Here is a 22,264-nt window from a genome sequence, read left to right as displayed (position 1 = left end):
CTGACCCTAATCAGTCAGGCTTCAAGACAGGTCACTCAACCAAGACTGCTCTTCTCTGTGTCAGGGAGGCTCTCCGCACAGCCAAAGCTGACTATCTCTCCTCTTCTTATCCTCCTAGATCTCTCCGCTGCCTTCGACACTGAACCATCAGATCCTCCTTTCCACCCTCTCAGGGCTGGGCGTCTCAGGCTCTGCACACTCTTGGATTGCATCCTACCTGGCAGGCCACTTCTACCAGGTGACATGGAGAGGATCTGTGTCTGCACCATGTACTTTCCCTGCTGGTGTCCCCCAGCGCTCGGTTCAAGGCCCTCTCCTCTTCTCTCTCTACACCAAGTCACTAGGGTCTGTTATATCCTCACATGGTCTCTCCTATCATTGTTATGCGGGTGACACTCAACTACCTTTCTCTTTCCCCCCTTCTGACACCCAGGTGGCGACACATCTCTGCATGTCTGGCAGATATCTCAGCTTGGATGTTGTAACAGCTAATGGGGATCCCTATAAAATAATAAAATACCCCCCAAAAATCAAGATCAACCTTGATAAGCTGGAGCTACTCTTCCTCCCGGGGAAGGCCTGCCCGCTCCAAAACCTCTCTCCATGGTGTCCCCCTCCAAGAGTGCAAAGAACCTTGGTGTGATCCTGGACAAGACCCTGTTCTTTTCTGCATCAAACCTGTGACTTTCTCCTGCAGGTTCATGCTCTACAACATCCTAAGAGTACAATCCTACCTCACACAGGAAGCGGTGAAGGTCCTAATCCAGGCACTTGTCATCTCCCATCTGGACTACTGAAACTCGCTGTTGGCTCGGGTACTCGCTTGTGTCATCTAAACCCTGCAACTTATCCAGAAGGAAGAAGATTGATGACATCCACTCCTCATTCACCCAGTCAATTGAGTCCACTGGTCCCACTCACACTTATTAACTACACCCGCCTGGTGTTCAACCTTCCCAAGTTTTCCCATGTTACCCCACTCCTAGACTCATCCCAGTTCAAGCTCTTCTCTGCTCTGGCACCCCAATGGTGGAACCAGCTTCCCCCTGAAGCTAGGACTGCAGAGTTCCTGCCAATCTTCCGAAAATATCTGAAACCCTACCTCTTCAAGTTATATATCTTGAAAACTGATTGCTGACATGAAAAACATTTTGGGACTATATTAATTAACTACTAATGAATCAAATACCAAACTATTGTTTTTGGGTGGAGTTTTCCTTGATGAATGCACCTTAAGATGTAAGTCGCTCTGGATAAGAGCTTCTGCTAAATGACTAAAATGTAAATCTGTAACAACCCCCACAGAACATTCCCCTAAGGTTCTTATTAGGTTTCTAGGTAATGTAATAACAAAATGTGTTCTGGGAACATTCTTGCAACATCAGTTGAATATTTTATACAAAAATGGTATTATCAGCACAACTGGACAGTATTTTTTTTTTTTGAACTTTTGGGACAACCTAATGTTCTGGGAACGTTCACAGAACCAATTTTGGTTTGCTAGGTAGTCCATCACCAGAGACTATGAATGAAGTGATGCACAACATCAGTTGTAGAAATAAAACATACTGATAATGCTAATAATAACAATGCTCAATCTATTGGAAACCATTTAAAAGTAAATAGATAGCAGCCTATATAGAGAAACATTTCATTAAACATAGGCAAAACAAAATTGTTGCTGACAATTTGGAGTCACTTAATTACAAAATGGCCAGGTAGGGAGGGAGAGTAGGTCTTTCTGAAAACGCAGTACCAATTATTCTGGAGTTGCAAATTTAATTAAGCACCAGCAGATAAAAGTAACAAAATTATAAAAACATTTTTTCCCCATCCGCTTTCCTTTCAAGGTTATTTGTCTCTGACGAACACCTCCATTCATTTATTTCAGGACTTTGATGTTATGATTTATAAATGAGCACTCGCTCTGATTTCATTAACTAGCTAAAAACTAGTGCTAAAACAAGGTATCCCTAATAACAAAATATTGGTGGGTGGGCTGAAAACAGCCTAGTGGCTATAGTAGCAGAGGCATGGCAAAAGACTATACACACAAACAGTGACAAAACACAGACACACACACACCTGTTGAGGTGGGATTCCACTATAAGTTATGCAGCATTAAGTATCGCAGAGGCTTCCAGAAGTCTTCATCCTAATATGACAGCCTTCATTTGCTTAATTACACATAGCGCATCTGGTACAATACCCACCCTGACATAAAGGGAGTGTCACATGGAGGAAGCCACCTCTCCTAACAGATAATAATTATGAAATAAAAATGCATAAAGAGCTGGCCTGACTGAGGAGGAGCTGAATTAAGCTGCAGAGTGCACAAGGCCGTGCCCCTGGGGCCGCTGGAACAAGGGCAGGGATGTGTGTGTGTGTGTCTACTGGCTGGGAGGGACAAGGTCAGGGGTGACAGTGGCAGGACCTGGCTTGTGTTTACCTGGTCTTCCCAGAGGCCCAGACCAAGTACACACAGAGGCCCAGACCAAGTACACACAGAGGCCCAGACCAAGTACACACAGGTCCAAACCCAGTACACACAGGTCCAAACCCAGTACACACAGAGGCTCAGACCCAGTACACAGAGGCTCAGACCCAGTACACAGAGGCCCAGAACCACAGCTCACTGACTGACCCAGCCTCAGGTTTAAAGCTGATGGGCTATGGACTAAGCACTGTGTCAAATGGCCTTTTACCAAACGTATATAGGTGTATAAAAATGTCTTTAATCATAACCAGTCAAAACTTCATAGGTGGAAGTCATGATGAAACAAATCTTCAAGAGTCAGCAAATGCTAAAATCAGTGATGCAAGATATGGATACATTGTTTTTGTATTGTTAGGTATTACTGCACTGTTGGAGCTAGCAACGCAAGCATTTCCCTGCATCTGCAAATATGTGTACGTGACCAATACACTTTGAATTGATTGTTACAGCTTAGCATTGTTAGCTGTTAAACAATGAACTGTAAGATCCCTATCAGCATTAGCATATGTTTAATAATGTGGCCTTGAATGCTTGACTTACCACACAGTAACTTGAAGGATACATCTGCTGTAATAAATAGTATTTGTATTTAGATGAGTTGGACTCTATCATGCAGTCAGTCAGTGGATGGATGATCTGACAGGGACCAACAGGGGACTGAATCTCATATCAGTAATGAGACAGATTAATATTTCAGTTCTTATATACAGTGGGGCAACAACGTATTTAGTCAGCCACTAATTGTGCAAGTTCTCCCACTTAAAAAGATGAGGCCTGTAATTTTCACCACAGGTACACTTCAACTATGTGTAACGGCGTTCTTGTTTAGTTGAAGGAGAGTCGGACCGACTCATGTTTATTGAGTGAAGACAAAACGAACGAACTAACACGAATAACTAATAAATACAAAAGAAACAACAGAACGAAACCTAATACAGCCTGACTGGTGAAACTAACAGAGACAGGAACAATCACCCAAGAAATGCAAAGCGAAATACAGACTACCTAAATACGGTTCCCAATCAGCGACAACGAGAAGCACCTGACTGATTGAGAACCGCCTCAGGCAGCCAACCTATATAACACACACACACACCCCTAATCAACTACAATCCCAAACACTACAAACCCCAATACGAAAAAACAATACATAACCCCATGTCACACCCTGGTCTGACTAACTAATAAACTAAAACACACAATACTAAGACCAAGGCGTGACACTATGACAGACAAAATGAGAAAAACAAATCCAGAAAATCAGAACGTAGAATTTTTAATGAATTTATTTGCAAATTATGGTGGAAAATATGTATTTGGTCACCTACAAACAAGCAAGATTTCTGGCTCTCACAGACCTGTAACGTCTTCTTCTTTAAGAGGCTCCTCTGTCCTCCACTCGTTACCTGTATTAATGGCACCTGTTTGAACACAGAGTTCCAGACCCAGTACACACAGAGGCTCAGACCCAGTACACACAGAGGTCCAGACCCAGTACACAGAGGTCCAGACCCAGTACACAGAGGCTCAGACCCACAGCTCACACTGATGGGCTCTAACAGTCAACGACTGCATGTCACAAACCCCCACACTGCAAGTTGGTGACTACATTGGTGTAAATCAAAAAAACATTAGTGTTTGAGTAATATTTGATATGGTAAATAGATGAGGCAATCCCATTCATTGTCTCAGATGATTCTAGATGGCAGTGAAATAAGGTTGAGGTCCTAACCCGTGAGATATCTATTAAGGGTAGCCTGCTACATATCACCAATGTCAGGAGTTTTTGTTGAGGAGGCAGAGTAAGGTCATGAGAGGTATAACGATGTGAGGGCATGCATTAAACTCTGCTGCTCCCTGTCTTCATAGCATATCTCTCAGAGTATCTCTCACGTCCCCCACCAAGACACAATGGTCAATATCCCCAATAGCACAGACGGTGAAACCCATCTTACAGTATAATACAAAAACTCATCCCATCCATGAATGGAATACAAATATGTATAGGTGTTTTGGGAGAAATCACATTTTGCAATTATATATATATATCTCCCTTAAAACATTGTTTAATTACAGGTCAATCAAAGCCAAACCTATCCTAGTGACAAAATACATTATGCCTCATAGGGATTCCATTCCCCAAACTACTATCAGTAAATGTAATGGTGCCTTGGTCATTGTATTTTGTGTTTTCGTTATATATATATATATTTGGTCAGGCCAGGGTGTGACATGGGTTTATATATTGTATTTTCGTATTGGGGTTTGTAGTATTTGGGATTGCGGCTGAGTAGGGGTGTTGTATAGGCTTGGCTGCCTGAGGCGGTTCTCAATCAGAGTCAGGTGATTCTCGTTGTCTCTGATTGGGAACTGTATTTAGGTAGCCTGGGTTCCACTTTGTATTTCGTGGGTGATTGTTGATTGTTTCACCAGATAGGCTGTAATTAGGTTTCACGTTCCGTTTCGTTGTTATTTATTTATATCAGTTATTTAATGTACCGCGATTCATTTGTTTCATTAAAAAACATGAGTAACCAACACGCTGTATTTCGGTCCGACTCTCATTCAACAAACGAAGAACGCCGTTACAAATGGCTGTAAATGTGTGTGAGCACGAGCATATCAAGGAAGTGAATAATATCTTCACCCACCTATCTATCTCAGCTTTGATCTGAAAAACCCTGGAAACATATTGCGCGAATGAGGACAGAACACACAAAAAAAATCATTATCAGCAACACAAATAGTGTGCCTACTGTGAAATAGTAGTGTTGAGTGAACCATTTTGAGCTTATTTCACCTATTTTCCATAATACAGAAATAAAATATGGTCTATAAATGCATAAATACATATGATCTGTTATTATTTATATTACCGTTCAAAGTGCATGGCCAGGCATGTGACAATTGGGTTAGTGTGGGACTGGGACAACATGGTGACCCTACCTGCCTCTCCCTCTCTAGGTGTGAGCCTCGGTCAGTCAAAAAAACACATCATTTCTCCAGAGGCAGACAGGCACATAAAAGATTAATGGAAGGTGGTGGGGTGAGCGTGCTCACCATAGGGTAGAGGCAACAGGACCTGCAGGCATTAAGACATGGCATGGATCACTGCCCTCCTCTCTCCCTTCCCTCCCTCCACCCACCCCTGGTCCACATTATTACAGACACAGGAGTGGAACTGACCCCAGGCCAGTGAAACTAGCTACCTAAGTGGAGATCTTTGCATCCTGATTACAAAACAAAACTCACCATAAATCCACTGGGTTGAGCTGGGTTGTGCTTGTAATGCATTACGTTGCTCATTTTAAATTCCTTGTTTGTCATTGATTTTGTTTTAAAATGCTTTGATACAAATACTATTTATTACAACAGATATATCCTTCAAGTTACCGTGTGGTAAGTCAAGCATTCAAGGCCACAGTATTAAAAGTATGCTAATGCTGATAGGGATCTTACAGTTCATTGTTTAACAGCTAACAATGCTAAGCTGTAACAATCAATTCAAAGTGTATTGGTCACGTACACATATTTGCAGATGTTATTGCAGATGCAGGGAAATGCTTGCGTTGCTAGCTCCAACAGTGCATTAATACCTAACAATACAAAAACAATGTATCCATATCTTGCATCACTGATTTTAGCATTTGCTGACTCTTGAAGATTTGTTTCATCATGACATTTTTATACATCTATATACATTTGGTAAAAGGCCATTTGACACAGTACTTAGTCCATAGATAGTGTTCCTGGTATCCATAAGATATTACAAACATGGTACTTGGCTACAAAGGTAAAAGAGACTATAATCAACAAAGATCTTCACCTACAGTACACCATCGATCCAATATATGCTTGTGTGTGGATGTGTGTGATATAGAAACCGGCAGCATACTACACTGCACTAGCCCCTTGAACCTTAGATGTAATCTCATCAGTGATAGGAAGCCAGAGAGAGCCTTAGAAAGATAACACAACAACATCCCCAGATAGCTTTGCAAAAATCCATAATTCAGACTTGCCTAATAAAAGATTATGATTCTGTAAGCCGCTAAGCTCACTGCTTCCACTAACCAGACAAACGAGCAACAAGCAGCAACCTAAGTCCCCAGTGTGGTCTTCCCAAACCAATATGAGAATAAAGGAGGTAATGTGGTATTCTGATACACATGTGTGATGAAACTAAAGCAGTGCATAATGTTGGGGGAAAAGAACACCAGGGACGATTTGTGTGTCACCGTTTGTATGCAGATTGCTGCTGTATGGCACCAGCGGTAGAGGAGCCGAGGCACGCACCTGCTAACTTAAATTATGCGATTCTGCTCAGCTTCAAATAGATTTTCCTGGATTTCCCTAGATTTCATTAGAATCCTCACAGACACCGACCCTGTCTGTCCACTGAGTCACACTGCACTGCCAAGTAGATAAAACACAGACACATAGACAGGTCCATATGGATACAAAGACAAATAAACATAAAATGTACAGTACACAACAGCAGAGAGACAGGGGTAACGTAGAGAGAGAAAATGCGAGAGACAGAGAAGCAGACAAACTGAAACTTAAGCTGAGAGAAAGAGGCAAAAAAATTTAGACAGAGAAAGTAAAAGAGAGAAAGGGATAGAAACAGGCACAGCAAGCATGAGAGATAGATTTAGACAACAACTGAGTAGAGACATAATAGGAGATGCAACCAGACAGAGGCAATGAGACAGACACAAACAGAGACAGACAGGTTGAGGTGAGAGGGCATGTCAGGTGGCGGTGTGTGCTCTCCTTACCCTCACACACACACACACACTTACCCTCACACACTGGACAGCACTCTCCGGGTACGGTCACTGGGTTGAGGCAGCTGTGCCCACAAGCAGCGGCCACACACCGGGAGTCACCACTCACACACTGGCAGAACGTACAGTCGTCCTCACGCCAGTGGTCTCCGTGTGCTAGGATCTCCCCATTCACGTAGCAACCTGCGAAGTTCAGCACTGGGTAGATGGGGTCTGGAAAAGAGATAGTTGGGGAAAATATTGATTAAGATTAAAGACCCCAAAACAACAGAACAGGAGCCCGTAACTTGAATCCCAGATGGAATAGCAGTCGGAAGTGTGCTTTTGTCTTGTCCCGTCCTATCCCTTGTTTATATCGTTTTCTTCATATATATTTTGTATGTATTTTAATCTCAATTTCCATCTACGGACTGAATATACTCTCCTGTAACCCGCCTCACCCAATGTGGTACGGATCTGCTCTCTTTATAGTTTAGAACAGGAACCCCGATCAAAAGCTAGCCAGCTAACTAGCTACAAGCTAGTAGTCAGTTAGCAGCTGCTAGCGGTCCTCACCGTTAACTCGGACATCAGCCAGCCTCAACCCGGTCAATTCCTGCCAGTCTGCACAGCGTGATATCAACTCAGATCATATCTGACTGCTTTTTCTCTACCACATCTCCGGATTCCTACCGCATGCTCTGAACCTTTACACAGGAACATCACAGCTAGCTAGCTGCTATCCGAGTGGCTACAACTGGCTAACGTCTCTGTCCCGAAGCAAGCACCAGTTCGCCTGGAGCTAGCCTTGAGCAAGGCCCATATCCCGGCTAGCCAAAGAGGTCGACTAGCCAATTCTTGGGCTACAATACCTCTTGGCCTGGACCCTTTACTGCCGACACGGAACCCCGCCGATTAATCACGACTGGTCTGCCAACGTAACCGTCCGAGGTGGTTTTAACAGGCTCCTCCTTTGCGAAGTCGCCTGAGGCCCATCTGCTAGCCCCGGCACGCTAATTGTCTGAATCTCCAGCTTGCCTAGTGTAGCAGCAACTACGTAATTGGCTCCCTGACTCATCTAGTGTTACTAGTATAATATATAATAACCCGGCTACACATGCCTCTCCCTAATGTCAATATGCCTTGTCTATTGCTGTTTTGGTTTGTGATTATTGTCTTATTTCAAGGTAGAGCCCCTAGCCCTGTCCAATATGCCTTAGATAGCCCTTTTGTTCCACCCTGTAACGGCGTTCTTGTTTAGTTGAAGGAGAGTCGGACCGAAATGCAGCGTGTAAGTTACTCATGTTTATTGAATGAAGACAAAACGAACGAACTAACATGAATAACTAAATAAATACAAAAAAACAACAAACAGAACGAAACCTAATACAGCCTGACTGGTGCAACCTACACAGAGACAGGGACAATCACCCACGAAATGCAAAGCGAAAAACAGGCTACTTAAATACGGTTCCCAATCAGCGACAACGAGAAGCACCTGACTCTGATTGAGAACCGCCTCAGGCAGCCAACCTAATTAACACCACACACACCCCTAATCAACTAGAATCCCAAACACTACAAACCCCAAAACGAAAATACAATACATAATAACCCCATGTCACACCCTGGTCTGACTAACTAATAAACTAAAACACACAATACTAAGACCAAGGCGTGACAGAACCCCCCCCCCCCCCTAAGGTGCGGACTCCCGAACGCACCTCAAAACCATAGGGAGGGTCCGGGTGGGCATCTGTCCATGGTGGCGGTTCCGGCTCCGGACGTGGACCCCACTTCAAAAATGTCAATGTTCCTCCCCTTCGCGTCCATAGATAATCCACCCTAACCGCCGACCATGGCCGAATAGTCCTCACCCAGAACCCTACATAATAGAAGAGCAGCTCGTGACTGAGGGGCAGCTCGGGACTGAGGCAGCTCGGGACTGAGGGACAGCTCGGGACTGAGGGACAGCTCGGGACTGAGGGACAGCTCGGGACTGAGGGGCAGCTCGGGACAGAGGGGCAGCTCGGGACAGAGGGGCAGCTCGGGACAGAGGGGCAGCTCGGGACTGAGGGGCAGCTCAGCACTGAGAGGCAGCCCAGCACTGAGAAAAAACCCAGTACTGAGAAAAAGCCCAGCCAGGAAGTAGAATCCAGCAGATCCAGGCTGACTGGCGGATCCTGGCTGACTGGCGGATCCTGGTTGACTGGCGGATCCTGGCGGATCCTGGCTGACTGGCGGATCCTGGTTTACTGGCGGATCCTGGCTGACTAGCAGATCTGGAAGAGTCTGGATGACTGGCAGATCTGGAAGAGTCTGGATGACTGGCAGATCTGGAAGAGTCTGGATGACTGGCAGATCTGGAAGAGTCTGGATGACTGGCAGATCTGGAAGAGTCTGGATGACTGGCAGATCTGGAAGAGTCTGGCTGACTGGCAGATCTGGAAGGGTCTGGTTGACTGGCAGATCTGGAAGAGTCTGGATGACTGGCAGATCTGGAAGAGTCTGGCTGACTGGCAGATCTGGAAGAGTCTGGATGACTGGCAGATCTGGAAGAGTCTGGATGACTGGCAGATCTGGAAGAGTCTGGCTGACTGGCAGATCTGGAAGAGTCTGGCTGACTGGCAGATCTGGAAGAGTCTGGCTGACTGGCAGATCTGGAAGAGTCTGGCTGACTGGCAGATCTGGAAGAGTCTGGTCGACTGGCAGATCTGGAAGAGTCTGGTTGACTGGCAGATCTGGAAGAGTCTGGTTGACTGGCAGATCTGGAAGAGTCTGGTTGACTGGCAGATCTGGAAGAGTCTGGCTGACTGGCAGATCTGGCTGCTTCATGCTGACTGACGGCTCAAGCTGCTCCATGCAGATTGACAGCTCTGGCGGCTTCCTGCAGATTGGCAGCTCCATGCAGACTGGCAACTCCATGCAGACTAGCAGATCTGGAAGAGTCAGGTTGACTGGCAGATCTGGAAGAGTCTGGCTGACTGGAATGGTCTGGCTGACTGGCAAATCTGGAAGAGTCTGGCTGACTGGCAGATCTGGCTGCTTCATGCTGACTGACGGCTCAGGCTGCTCCTTGCAGATTGACAGCTCTGGCGGCTTCTTGCAGATTGGCAGCTCCATGCAGACTGGCAACTCCATGCAGACTGGCAGCTCTTTGCAGACTGGCAGCTCTGGCTGCTCCATGCAGACTAGCTGCTCCATGCAGACTAGCAGCTCAGGCTGATCTATGCAAACTGACAGCTCTGGCTGCTCAAGGTAGACTGGCAGCTCAGGCTGCTCTATGCAAACTGACAGCTCTGGCTGCTTAATGTAGACTGACAGCTCAGGCTGCTCTATACAAACTGACAGCTCAGGCTGCTCTATACAAACTGACAGCTCTGGCTGCTTAATGTAGACTGGCAGCTCAGGCTGCTCTATACAAACAGGAGGCTCCGGCAGCGCTGTAGAGGAGGAAGGCTCTAGAACCGCTGAACAGACGGGAGACTCCGACAGCGCAGGAGAGGGAGAAAGCGCTGGCTGCGCAGAACAGACAGGAGACTCCAGCAGCGCTGTAGAGGAGGAAGGCTCTAGAACCGCTGAATAAACGGGAGACTCCGACAGCGCAGGAGAGGGAGAAAGCGCTGAACAGGCGAGGCGCACTGAAGGCTTGATGCGTGGTTCTGGCACTGGTGGTATTTGGCCGAGGACACGCACAGGAAGCCTAGTGCGGGGAGCTGCTACTGGAGGGCTGGGGTGTGGAGGTGGTTCTGGATAAAGGACAGGCACAGGAAGCCTGGTGTGAGGAGCTACTACCGGAGGACTGGTGTGTGAAGGTGGCACAGGATGGACTGGACCGTGAAGGAGTACTGAAGAGCCTGAATGCAGGACTGGCACAGGACGTGCAAGGCTAGGCTGGTACTCAGGAGGCTTAGTGCGTGAGGCTGGCACACTTTCCACCAGCCGACTAACACGCACCTCAGGACTAGTATGGAGTGCTGACCCAGGTGCCATCAAATCCCCGACACGCTCCGTCGGCCGAATATTATATCTAAAGCACCAAACTAGCAACTCCCTCATTAGACTCTCCTCCAATTTTCCCATTAACTCCTTCACAGTCTCTGCTTCGCTCACCTCCAACACTGGTTCTGACCTCCTCCTTGGCTCTTCACAATAAACAGGGAGAGTTGACTCAGGTCTATCTCCTGACTCAGCCACTCCCCCTGATAGCCCCCCCCCAAAAAAAATTTGGGGCTGCTTTTCGGGCTTCCATCCACATTGCCGTGCTGCCTCCTCATATTTGCGCCTCTCCGCTTTAGCCGCTTCTAATTCTTCCTTGGGGAGGCGATAATCACCAGGCTGAGCCCAGGGTCCTTTTCCGTCCAGTTCCTCCTCCCATGTCCAATTCTCCAAATGGTGTAGCCTCTCCCACTGAAGCTGCTTCTGTTGTTTCTCGTGTAGCTCCCGTTTGCGCTGCTCCTGCCTGTTGATGCGCTGCTCCTGCCTGTTGACACGCTGCTCCTGTTTACTCTTCGCCTGCTGCGCTTTAGGTTGGCTACACTCTTCTGGTTTAGCCCAGGGTCCTCTTCCGTCCAGGATTTCCTCCCATGTCCAGAAATCCTTATAACGAGGCTCCATTTTGCACGGCTCTTCTTTGCGCTGCTCCTGCCTGTTGACACGCTGCTCGGTCCGAGTTTGGTGGGTGATTCTGTAACGGCGTTCTTGTTTAGTTGAAGGAGAGTCGGACCGAAATGCAGCGTGTAAGTTACTCATGTTTATTGAATGAAGACAAAACGAACGAACTAACACGAATAACTAAATAAATACAAAAAAACAACAAACAGAACGAAACCTAATACAGCCTGACTGGTGCAACCTACACAGAGACAGGGACAATCACCCACGAAATGCAAAGCGAAAAACAGGCTACCTAAATACGGTTCCCAATCAGCGACAACGAGAAGCACCTGACTCTGATTGAGAACCGCCTCAGGCAGCCAACCTAATTAACACCACACACACCCCTAATCAACTAGAATCCCAAACACTACAAACCCCAAAACGAAAATACAATACATAATAACCCCATGTCACACCCTGGTCTGACTAACTAATAAACTAAAACACACAATACTAAGACCAAGGCGTGACACACCCCCCCCCACACATTTGGTAATCTCACCTGGTTTAACTGGAGACAAAACCTCTCTCATCGTCACTCAATGCCTAGGTTTAATCGCCACTGTACTCACATCCTACCATACCCTTGTCTGTACATTATGTCTTGAATCTATTCTTCCGCGGACCCAGAAATCTGCTCCTTTTACTCTCTGTTCTGAACGCACTAGACGACCCTTATCCACTCATCCTCTGTTCCTCTGGTGATGTAGAGTTTAACCTAGGCCCTGCAGCCCCCAGCACCACTCCAATTCCCCAGGCACTCTCACTTGCTGACTTCTGTAACCCAAAAAGCCTTGGTTTCATGCATGTTAAAATTAGCCTACTCGCTAAGGTAGTTTTATTCACTGCTTTAGCACTCTCCGCTAACCCTAACCATGTCAGAATCTTAGGAAGGCCACCAAAAATCCAGAAATTTCCATCCCTAACTATAACATCTTCCAACACGATAGAACTGCCAAAGGAGTTGCAATCTACTGCAGATATAGCCTGCAGAGTTCTGTCATACTATCCAGGTCTGTGCCCAAACAATTCAAGCTTCTATTTCTAAAAAATCCACCTTTCCAGAAACAAGTCTCTCACCGTTGTAACGGTTCTCTTGAGTTGAAGGAGAGGCGGACCAAAATGCAGCGTGGTTTCTACTCATGGTTCTTTAATAAAGAAAACTATACATGAATAGACTAACAAAACAATAGACGTGATAAAACCTAAACAGCCCTATCTGGTGCAAACACAGAGACAGGAACAATCACCCACAAACACACAGTGAAACCCAGGCTACCTAAGTATGATTCTCAATCAGAGACAACTAATGACACCTGCCTCTGATTGAGAACCATACTAGGCCGAAACATAGAAATACCCAAATCATAGAAAAACAAACATAGACTGCCCACCCCAACTCAGGCCCTGGCCATACTAAATAATGACAAAACAAAGGAAATAAAGGTCAGAACGTGACAACCGTCGCCGCTGGTTATAGACCCCCTTCAGCCCCCAGCTGTGCCCTGGACACCATATGTGAATTGATTGCCCCCCATCTATCTTCAGAGCTTGTACTGTTGGTGACCTAAACTGAGATATGCTTAACACCCCGGCCGTCCTACAATCTAAGCTAGATGCCCTCAATCTCACACAAAATGATCAAGGAACCTACCAGGTACAACCCTAAATCCGTAACCATGGGCACCTTCTTAGATATCATCCTGACCAACTTGCCCTCTAAATACACCTCAGTCTCAGCGATCACTGCCTTATTGCCTGCGTGCGTGATGGGTCCGCGGTCAAACGACCACCCCTCATCACTGTCAGACGCTCCCCAAAACACTTGAGCCATCAAGGCCTTTCTAATCGACCTGGCCCAGGTATCCTGGAAGGATATTGACCTCATCTCGTCAGTAGAGGATGCCGGGTTGCTCTTTAAAAGTGCTTTCTTTGCCACCTTAAATAAGCATGCCGCATTCAAAAAATGTAGAACTAAGAACAGATATAGCCCTTGGTTCACCCTAGACTTGACTGCCCTTGACCAGTACAAAAGCAACCTGTGGCATTCTGCATTAGCTTCGAATAGACCCGCGATATGCAACTTTTCAGGGAAGTCGGGAACCAATATAGTCAGTTAGTTAGGAAAGCTAAGACTAGCTTTTTCAAACAGAAATTTGCATCCTGTAGCACTAAAGTCCATGGAGAATAAGAGCACCTCCTCCAAGCTGTCCACTGCACTTAGGCTAGGAAACACTGTCTCTACCGATAAATCTACGATAATCGATAATTTCAAGAATTTTTCTACGGCTGGCCATGCTTTCCACCTGGTTACCCCTACCCCTAAGCATCTCCAATCTAAAATTAAATCTAGAATCGGCTTCCTATTTCGCAACAAAGCCTCCTTCACTCATGCTGCCAAACATACCCTCGTAAAATTGACTATCCTACCGATCCTTGACTTTGGCGATGTTATTTACAAAATAGCCTCCAACACTCTACTCAGCAAACTGGATGTATCACAGTGCCATCCGTTTTGTCACCAAAGCCCAATATACTACCCATCATTGCGACCTGTATGCTCTTGTTGGCTGGGCCTCACTACAAATTCGTCGCCAAACCCACTGGCTCCAGATCATCTATAAGTCTATAAACCCCGCCTTATCCCAGCTCACTGGTCACCATAGCAGCACCCACCCACGTAGCACGCTCTCCAGCAGGTATATTTCACTGGTCATCCCCAAAACCAACACCTCTCTTTCCTTCAAGTTCTAATGCTGCCAATGACTGGAACGAATTGCAAAAATCACTGAAGCTGGAGTCTTATATCTCCCTCTCTAACATTAAGCATCAGCTGTCAGAGCAGCTTACCGATCACTGTACCTGTACACAGCCAATCTGTAAATAGCACACCCATCTGCCAATATCCCCATATTGTTATCCTCTTGCTCTTTTACACCCCAGTATCTCTACTAACATCATCATCTGCACATCTATCACTCCAGTGTTAATGCGAAATTGTAATTATTTCACCTCTATGGCCTATTTATTGCCTTATCTCCCTACAGTTCTACGTTTTCACACACTGTACATAGATTTTTCTATTGTGTTAATGACTGTACATTTGTTTATGTGTAACTCTATGTTGTTGTTTTTGTCGCACTGCTTTACTTTATCTTGGCCAGGTCGCAGTTGTAAATGAGAACTTCTTCTCAACTGGCCTACCTGGTGAAAAATAATAATAATAAAAGAGTTGAAAGGTCCATTTTGCAGAGATCAGGAGTTCCCTCTTCCTCGGGTTGGTGCCCATATAATACCAGGTAAACTCTCCCCCTACTTACTCCACAGACGCTCACTAGACTGTATTATACAGTAATAGATGTCATGATTCTGACCGGACATTTTCCTCTGTCAAACGGTTTGAGGAAGAAGTGAAGCAAGGAAACGTAATTTAAAAAACTTGGTTTGCTATAATCTTGGTTAACCCAGAACTAAAATATTGCATAATTTTGTCAGATTCTCGATTAAGGTCTGGGGGCATACGTGTAAAAACAAATATTGTCCACAAAGTTTACACCATCGCAACTGGAAAATTCTCAGCCACCCAGTTTAAGACCCTTCACCAAACATTGATATGTCCAAATAACCAGTGACGAAAACCTAAACACTGGAACTACTGCTGCTCGTTACGTCATTCCTTCCCGACAGATTCTATGGTACCAGTTATGTTTACATAAACTGAGTGTACAAACATTAGGAACACCTTCCTAATATTGACTTGCACCCTCAGAAAAGCCTCAATTAATTTGGGGAATGGACTCTACAAGGTGTCGAAAGCGTTCCACATGGATGCTGGCCCGTGTTGACGCCGATGCATCCTTCCCACAGTTTTTGAGTGGTTGACCATTGTTGATACAGACGGGAAACTGTTGAGTGTGAAAAACCCAGTAGAGGTGCAGTTCTTGATACACTCAAACCGGTGCGCCTGGCACCTACTGCCATACCCCGTTCAAAGGAACGTAAATATTATGTTTTTCCATTCACCATTTGAATGGCACACATACACAATCCATGTCTCAATTGTCTCAAGGCTTAAAAATCCTCCTTCCCTTCATCTACGCTGATTTAAGTGGATTTAACAAGTGACATCATTAAAGGATCATAGCTTTCACCTGGATTCACCTTGTCAGTCTATCTCATGGAAAGAGTAGGTGTTCCTAATGTTTTTTACACTCAGTGTTCATGTGGACACCCCTTCAAATTAGCGGATTCGGCTATTTCAGCCACACCCGTTGCTGACAGGTGTACTAAATCGAGCACACAACCATGAAATCTCCACAGACAAACATTGACAGTAGAATGGCTTTACTGAAGATCTCAGTGACTTTCAAAGTTGTACTGTCATATGATGCCAACTTTTCAACAAGTTAGTTTTTTAATTTTCTGCCCAACTAGAGCTGCCCCAATCAAAAGTGTTGTTATGGTGATGGGAGATGTCTTGGAGCAACAATGGCTCAGCTGCAAATTGGTAGGCCACACAAGCTCACTAAATCGTCTGTCCTCAGTTGCAACACTCAGTTCCAAACTGCCTCTGGAAGCAAAGTCAGCACAAGAACTGTTTATCGGGAGCTTCATGAAATGGGTTTCCATGGCCGAGCAGCGTCGGGCTGGAGGGGTGTAAAGCTCACTGCCATTGGACTCTGGAGTAGTGGAAACGCGTTGTCTGGAATGATTAATCACATTTCACCATCTGGCAGTCCGCCGGACGAATCTGGGTTTGGCGGATGCCAGGAGAATGTATTCCTGCCCGAATGCATAGTGCCAACTGTAAAGTTTGGGGGAGGAGGACTAATGGTCTGTGGCTGTTTTTCTATGGTTTGGGCTAGGCCACTTAGTTCCAGTTAAGTGAAATCTTAACAGTTTGGGGAAAGCCCTTTCCTGTTTCAGCATGGCAATGCCCCCATGCACAAAGCGAGGTCCATACAGAAATGGTTTGTCGAGTTCGGTGTGAAAGAACTTTACTGGCCTGCACAGAGCCCTGACCTCAACTCCATCAAACAACTTTGGGATGAATTGGAACGCTGACTTTGGGCCTGGCTTATTCGCCCAACATCAGTGCCGACCTCACTAATGCTCTTGTTCTTTGAATGGAAGCAAGTCCGCAGCAATGTTCCAACATCTATTGGAAAGGCTTCCCATAAGAGTGGAGGCTGATATAGCAGAAAAAGGGGGACCAACTCCATATTAATGCCCTTGATTTTGGAATGAGATGTTCCATGAGCAGGTGTCCACATACTTTTGGTCATGTAGTGTACCTGTCCACGAGAGATGAGGTTTGCTGTAAAGCTAAGGGATGGGGCTGAAGAAATGTAACCACGGTCAGGGAGAGCAGAACTATGGATGCAAGGACTGAATGATCATGAGGTCAATATTACATTAATAAAAATATTTGCTGTTGTAAATTACATTTGTCCCCGAAAGGTTAGAGTTTTATAGTTTAACACCTGGGACTTGGCCTAAATGGATAGGGGCTAATTGAAATGTTTCGTAAAGAAGAAATATGGAAAGCATTATGCATAAGCATGGTAGCAATTGAAAGGGAACAGTTTGGAGATCACAGGAAAATAATTAGACCAAAGTTGAGGACACAACAGTTCACCTGACACAAGACTGAATCCAAACATTACACTGTTGATTTTATGTGAATTTTACATTTACTGTACTCTTCACCACATTTGTTGATAACAAAATCTTAATAGGGTTTGAGTGAGAGAACTAACTTGTGTCTCCAAGTGGCCATACACCTCTCCAAAATGTGCACAGTTACTAAGTTATTTCAAAGCACTTTTATGACAGGTTTTTTTTTCTCCTGGCTGTGCCATTGAGGAAGTAGAGCAAGCACACATGTGCAAAAACTCATGTCCCTTTTTCAGTACCCTGTCTTTCAAAGATAATTCATAAAAACCCAAATAACTTCACAGATCTTCATTGTAAAGGGTTTAAACACTGTTTCCCATGCTTGTTCAATGAACCATAAACAATTAATAAGCATGCACCTCTGGAGCGGTCGTTAAGAAACTAACAGCTTACAGACGGTAGGCAATTAAGGTCACAGTTATGGAAACTTAGGACACTAAAGAGGCCTTTCTACTGACTCTGAAAAACACCACAAGAAAGATGCCCAGGGTCCCTGCTCATCTGCGTGAACGTGCCTTAGGCATGCTGCAAGGAGCTATGAGAACTGCAGATGTGGCCAGGGCAATGTTGTTCAATGCCCGTAATGTGAGACGCCTAAGACAGCACTACAGGGAGAAGGGACGGACAGCTGATCGTCCTCGCAGTGGCAGACCACGTGTAACAACACCTGCACAGGATTGGTACATCCAAACATCACACCTGCGAGACAGGTACAGGATGGAAACAACAACTGCCCGAGTTACACCAGGATTGCACAATCCCTCCATCAATGCACAGACTGTACGCAATAGGCTGAGAGAGGCCTGACTGAGGGCTTGTAGAACTGTTATAAGGCAGGTCTTCACCAGATATAACCGGCAACAACGTCGCCTATGGGCACAAACCCACCGTCCCTGGACCAGACAGGACTGGCAAAAAGTGCTCTTCACTGATGAGTCATGGTTTTCTATCACCAGGGGTGATGGTTGGATTCACATTTATTGTCAAAGGAATGAGCGTTACGCCGAGGCCTGTACTCTGGAGCGCGAAAGATTTGGAGGTGGAGGGTCCGTCATGGTCTGGGGCGGTGTGTCACAGTATCATCAGACTGAGCTTGTTGTCATTGCAGCCAATCTCAACGCTAGGCATTACAGGGAAGACATCCTGCTCCCTCATGTGGTACCCTTCCTGCAGGCTCATCCTGCCATGACCCTGCAGCATGACAATGCCACCAGCCATAATGCTCGTTCTGTGCATGATTTCCTGCAAGACAGGAATATCAGTGTTCTGCCATGGCCAGCGAAGAGCCCGGATCTCAATCCCATTGAGCAAGTCTGGGACCTGTTGGATCGGAGGGTGAGGGCTTGGGCCATTCCCCCCAGTAATGTCAGGGAACTTGCAGGTGCCTTGGTGGAAGAGTGGGGTAACATCTCACAGCAAGAACTGGTAAATCTGGTGCAGTCCATGAGGAGGAGATGCACTGCAGTACTTAATGCAGCTGGTGACCGCACCAGATACGGACTGTTACTTTTGATTTTGACTCCCCCTTTGTTCCGGGACACATTATTCCATTTCTGTTGGTCACATGTTTGTGGAACTTGTTCAGTTTATGTCTCAGTTGTTCAATCTTGTTATGTTCATACAAATATTTACACATGTTAAGTTTGCTGAAAATAAACGCAGTTGACAGTGAGGGGACATTAATTGTTTTGCTGAGTTCAGTTGTTTTGTTTGGAACGCATCCCGGGATCCTCACCATCACATAATTACTGTTGTTGTTTTACGCAATCCAAAAACGACCCATTTCAAATCGTAATCTAGGTCAGGTGCGCATAATTTGAAAGCTTGTTCTATGACTAGCTAAATTATAAAATATGGATTAAATAAATGCAAGTCCTCATCAATCTACACACAGTACCTCATAACGACAAAGTGAAAACGGGTTTTAGAAATTTTTGCAGATTTATTACAAATCAAAACCTGAAAAACCTTATTTAAATAAGTATTCAAATCCTTTGCTGTGAGACTCGAAATTGAGCTCAGTTGCATCCTGTTAACATCGATCATCCTTGAGATGTTTCTACAAGTTGATTGGAGTCCACCTGTGGAAAATTCAATTGATTGGACATGATTTGGAAAAGCACACACCTGTTTATATAAGATCCCACAGTTGACAGTGCTTCTCAGAGCAAAAATAAAGCCATGATGTCGAAGGAATTGTCCATAGAGCTCTGAGACAGGTTTGTGTCAATGCACAGATCTGGGTAATGGTACCACAACATTTCTACATCATTGAATACAGTGACCTCCATCATTCTTAAATGCAAGAAGTTTGGAACCACGAAGACTCTTCCGAGAGCTGTGCCGCCTGGCCAAACTGAGCAATCGGGGGAGAACGGCCTTGGTCAGGCAGGTGACCAAAACCCGATGGTTACTTTGACGGAGCTTCAGAGTTCTATGGAGATGGAAGAATCTTCCAGAAGGACAACCTTTTCTACAGCACTCCACCGATCAGTCCTTTATCAGGCTTGACGGAAGCAACTCCTCAGTAAATGGCACATGATAGCCCACTTGGAGTTTGCCAAAAGGAACCTAAAGACTCTAAGATAATGAGAAACAAGATTCTGATGAAACCAAGATTGAACTCTTCCAAGCGTCACGTCTGGAGGAAACCTGGCACCATCCCTATGGTGAAGCATGGTGGTGGCAGCATCATGCTGTGGGGATGTTTTTCAGTGGCCCAGCCAGAGCCCGGACTTGAACCCGATCGAACATCTCTGGAGAGACCTGAAAATAGCTTTGCAGCAATGCTCCCCAACCAACCTTACAGAGCTTGAGAGGATCTGCAGAGACGAATGGGAGAAACTCCCCAAATACAGGTGTGCCAAGCTTTTAACATCATACCCAAGAAGACTTGAGTCGCTAATCGCTGCCAAAGGTGCTTCAACAAAGTATAGAGTCTGAATACTAATGTAAATGTGACATAAATTAGCAACATTTTCTAAAATACTTATGGGGTACTGTGTGTAGATGAGAAAATAATCTATTTTAGAATAAGGTTGTAAAGTAATAAAATGTGGAAAACGTCAAAGGGTCTGAATCCTTTCCCGAAAGCACTGAATGTGGTGCTCTTCAAAGCAGCAGGATTTTTAATTTATCCGTGTTAAATGAGTTTGCTTGCACTGAAGTGGGAGGGGTGGCAATAGCTGAGTGTCCTTAAAAAGTACCAATTTCAGCATGTGCTAGTTGGGGATACTTAAATCCAACCGAAAGCTGGTCTTAGCGGTAATGCATTTGGTTATGACATTGGATTCTGACAGCGGAAGCACAGCCTATCCAGCCTTGAAGCACAGGGACCATATGGACATGGAACAAGAGAGATGTTATTTTTGCACCCGTAAACCTCGTATTTAGAAACATAAAAAACAAATGATTCAAAAACAATTACGGAATTAAGGCAGGGTTTTTTCATGCCCAATGTATTCTCTAAGTTGTCAAGACTATCGATAAAGGGTTTGGCTGACGTGAGATGAGATCATCCGGTGGCACTAATATTTAGAAACGTTTAAGTTATTTTCCAGTAACAATCGCTTGTTCTCCATTTAGTTTGATTAAAAAACAAGCCCTCACCCTACTATAACAAAAGCTAGTATTTTTTATTTAAGAAGAAGTGTGATGCGTAAAGGCCTATACTCATTGAAGCCAAGTACAACAATGTTGACTGTCAACACTCCAAACATATTGAACAAACACTGAATGTTTTTTTACTGTTACTACAGTTTATTAAATAGGATAGGCTACAGTATCAATCCACAATGGACTTGGACAAGAATATTCCATGCCCCCCAGCTGAATTGGAGCTGATGACAATGCAAAGACTGTCAATAAGCTAGAGAATATGAGACAAATGCATGCAGTATTAAGCCATGGAACGACTGGATTGGCCAGTGAGTGGCCACACCCTCGTCACACCTACAACTTGTTTATTCATCAAGATCCAGGCCTTTCACACGACTGCCCGCTATTGAGCTCATAATAACGGCTGTGAAATTAACACAACAATTTCTGACACACCCCGGACCTATAGCACTACCGGTAGGGCTTAGAATTACCATTGCATTAGGTTTGATAAAATAAAGCCCTCTCTCTGTGTGTGTGTGTGTGTGTGTGTGTGTGTGTGTGTGTGTGTGTGTGTGTGTGTGTGTGTGTGTGTGTGTGTGTGTGTGTGTGTGTCTGAGCCAAAGACAGTCAGTCAAAGATAGGTTGAGTGAGAAACAGAAGGGAGAAGGACTGACTCAGTGACTGTTTAAGTAATCTCATCATTCAGGCTTTAATTGCCTATAGCTGGGTATTGTCACGGTGGTGTAGGAGTTAGGCATTTGCCTCAGCTCATCTCTCTCCTGATGTTTATTAATGCTTTGCACTCAGGCAGAGCAAATCTGCTCTTTACCACAGGCACTCATTTGAATGAAATGGTATGAAATGCATTGGTCTCAGCAGACTGTCGTTTCTGTTGCCACATCTCTGACCTTGAGGGAACTTTAGAAACCGATGTAACATTTCTCATAGGCTTGATCATGATCTGAATACATACAATAGTGAGTCGTGTAAGGACGAGGTTTAGTGATTCCCCTTAAAGGAACATGTTTCATTTGATTCTGTTTCTAGACCGTGACTATTATGG

General features: G+C 45.1%; 1 protein-coding gene across 1 annotated transcript in view; it reads right to left on the bottom strand.

Annotated features, from left to right (window-relative positions):
• The window catches only part of LOC135525705 (cysteine-rich motor neuron 1 protein-like), a 208,771-nt gene that overhangs the window by 49,831 nt on the left and 136,676 nt on the right, over positions 1–22,264 (bottom strand). The window contains exon 7 of the mRNA XM_064953494.1: positions 7,303–7,500. Coding sequence (XP_064809566.1) covers positions 7,303–7,500 — 198 coding nt within the window. The remainder of the gene's footprint in view (positions 1–7,302; positions 7,501–22,264) is intronic.

The sequence above is a fragment of the Oncorhynchus masou genome, chromosome 32, assembly GCF_036934945.1.
Source record: "Oncorhynchus masou masou isolate Uvic2021 chromosome 32, UVic_Omas_1.1, whole genome shotgun sequence".
Taxonomy (NCBI): domain Eukaryota; kingdom Metazoa; phylum Chordata; class Actinopteri; order Salmoniformes; family Salmonidae; genus Oncorhynchus; species Oncorhynchus masou.
Note: the sequence above shows the minus strand (reverse complement) of the source record. Positions and strands in the feature narration are given on the sequence as shown.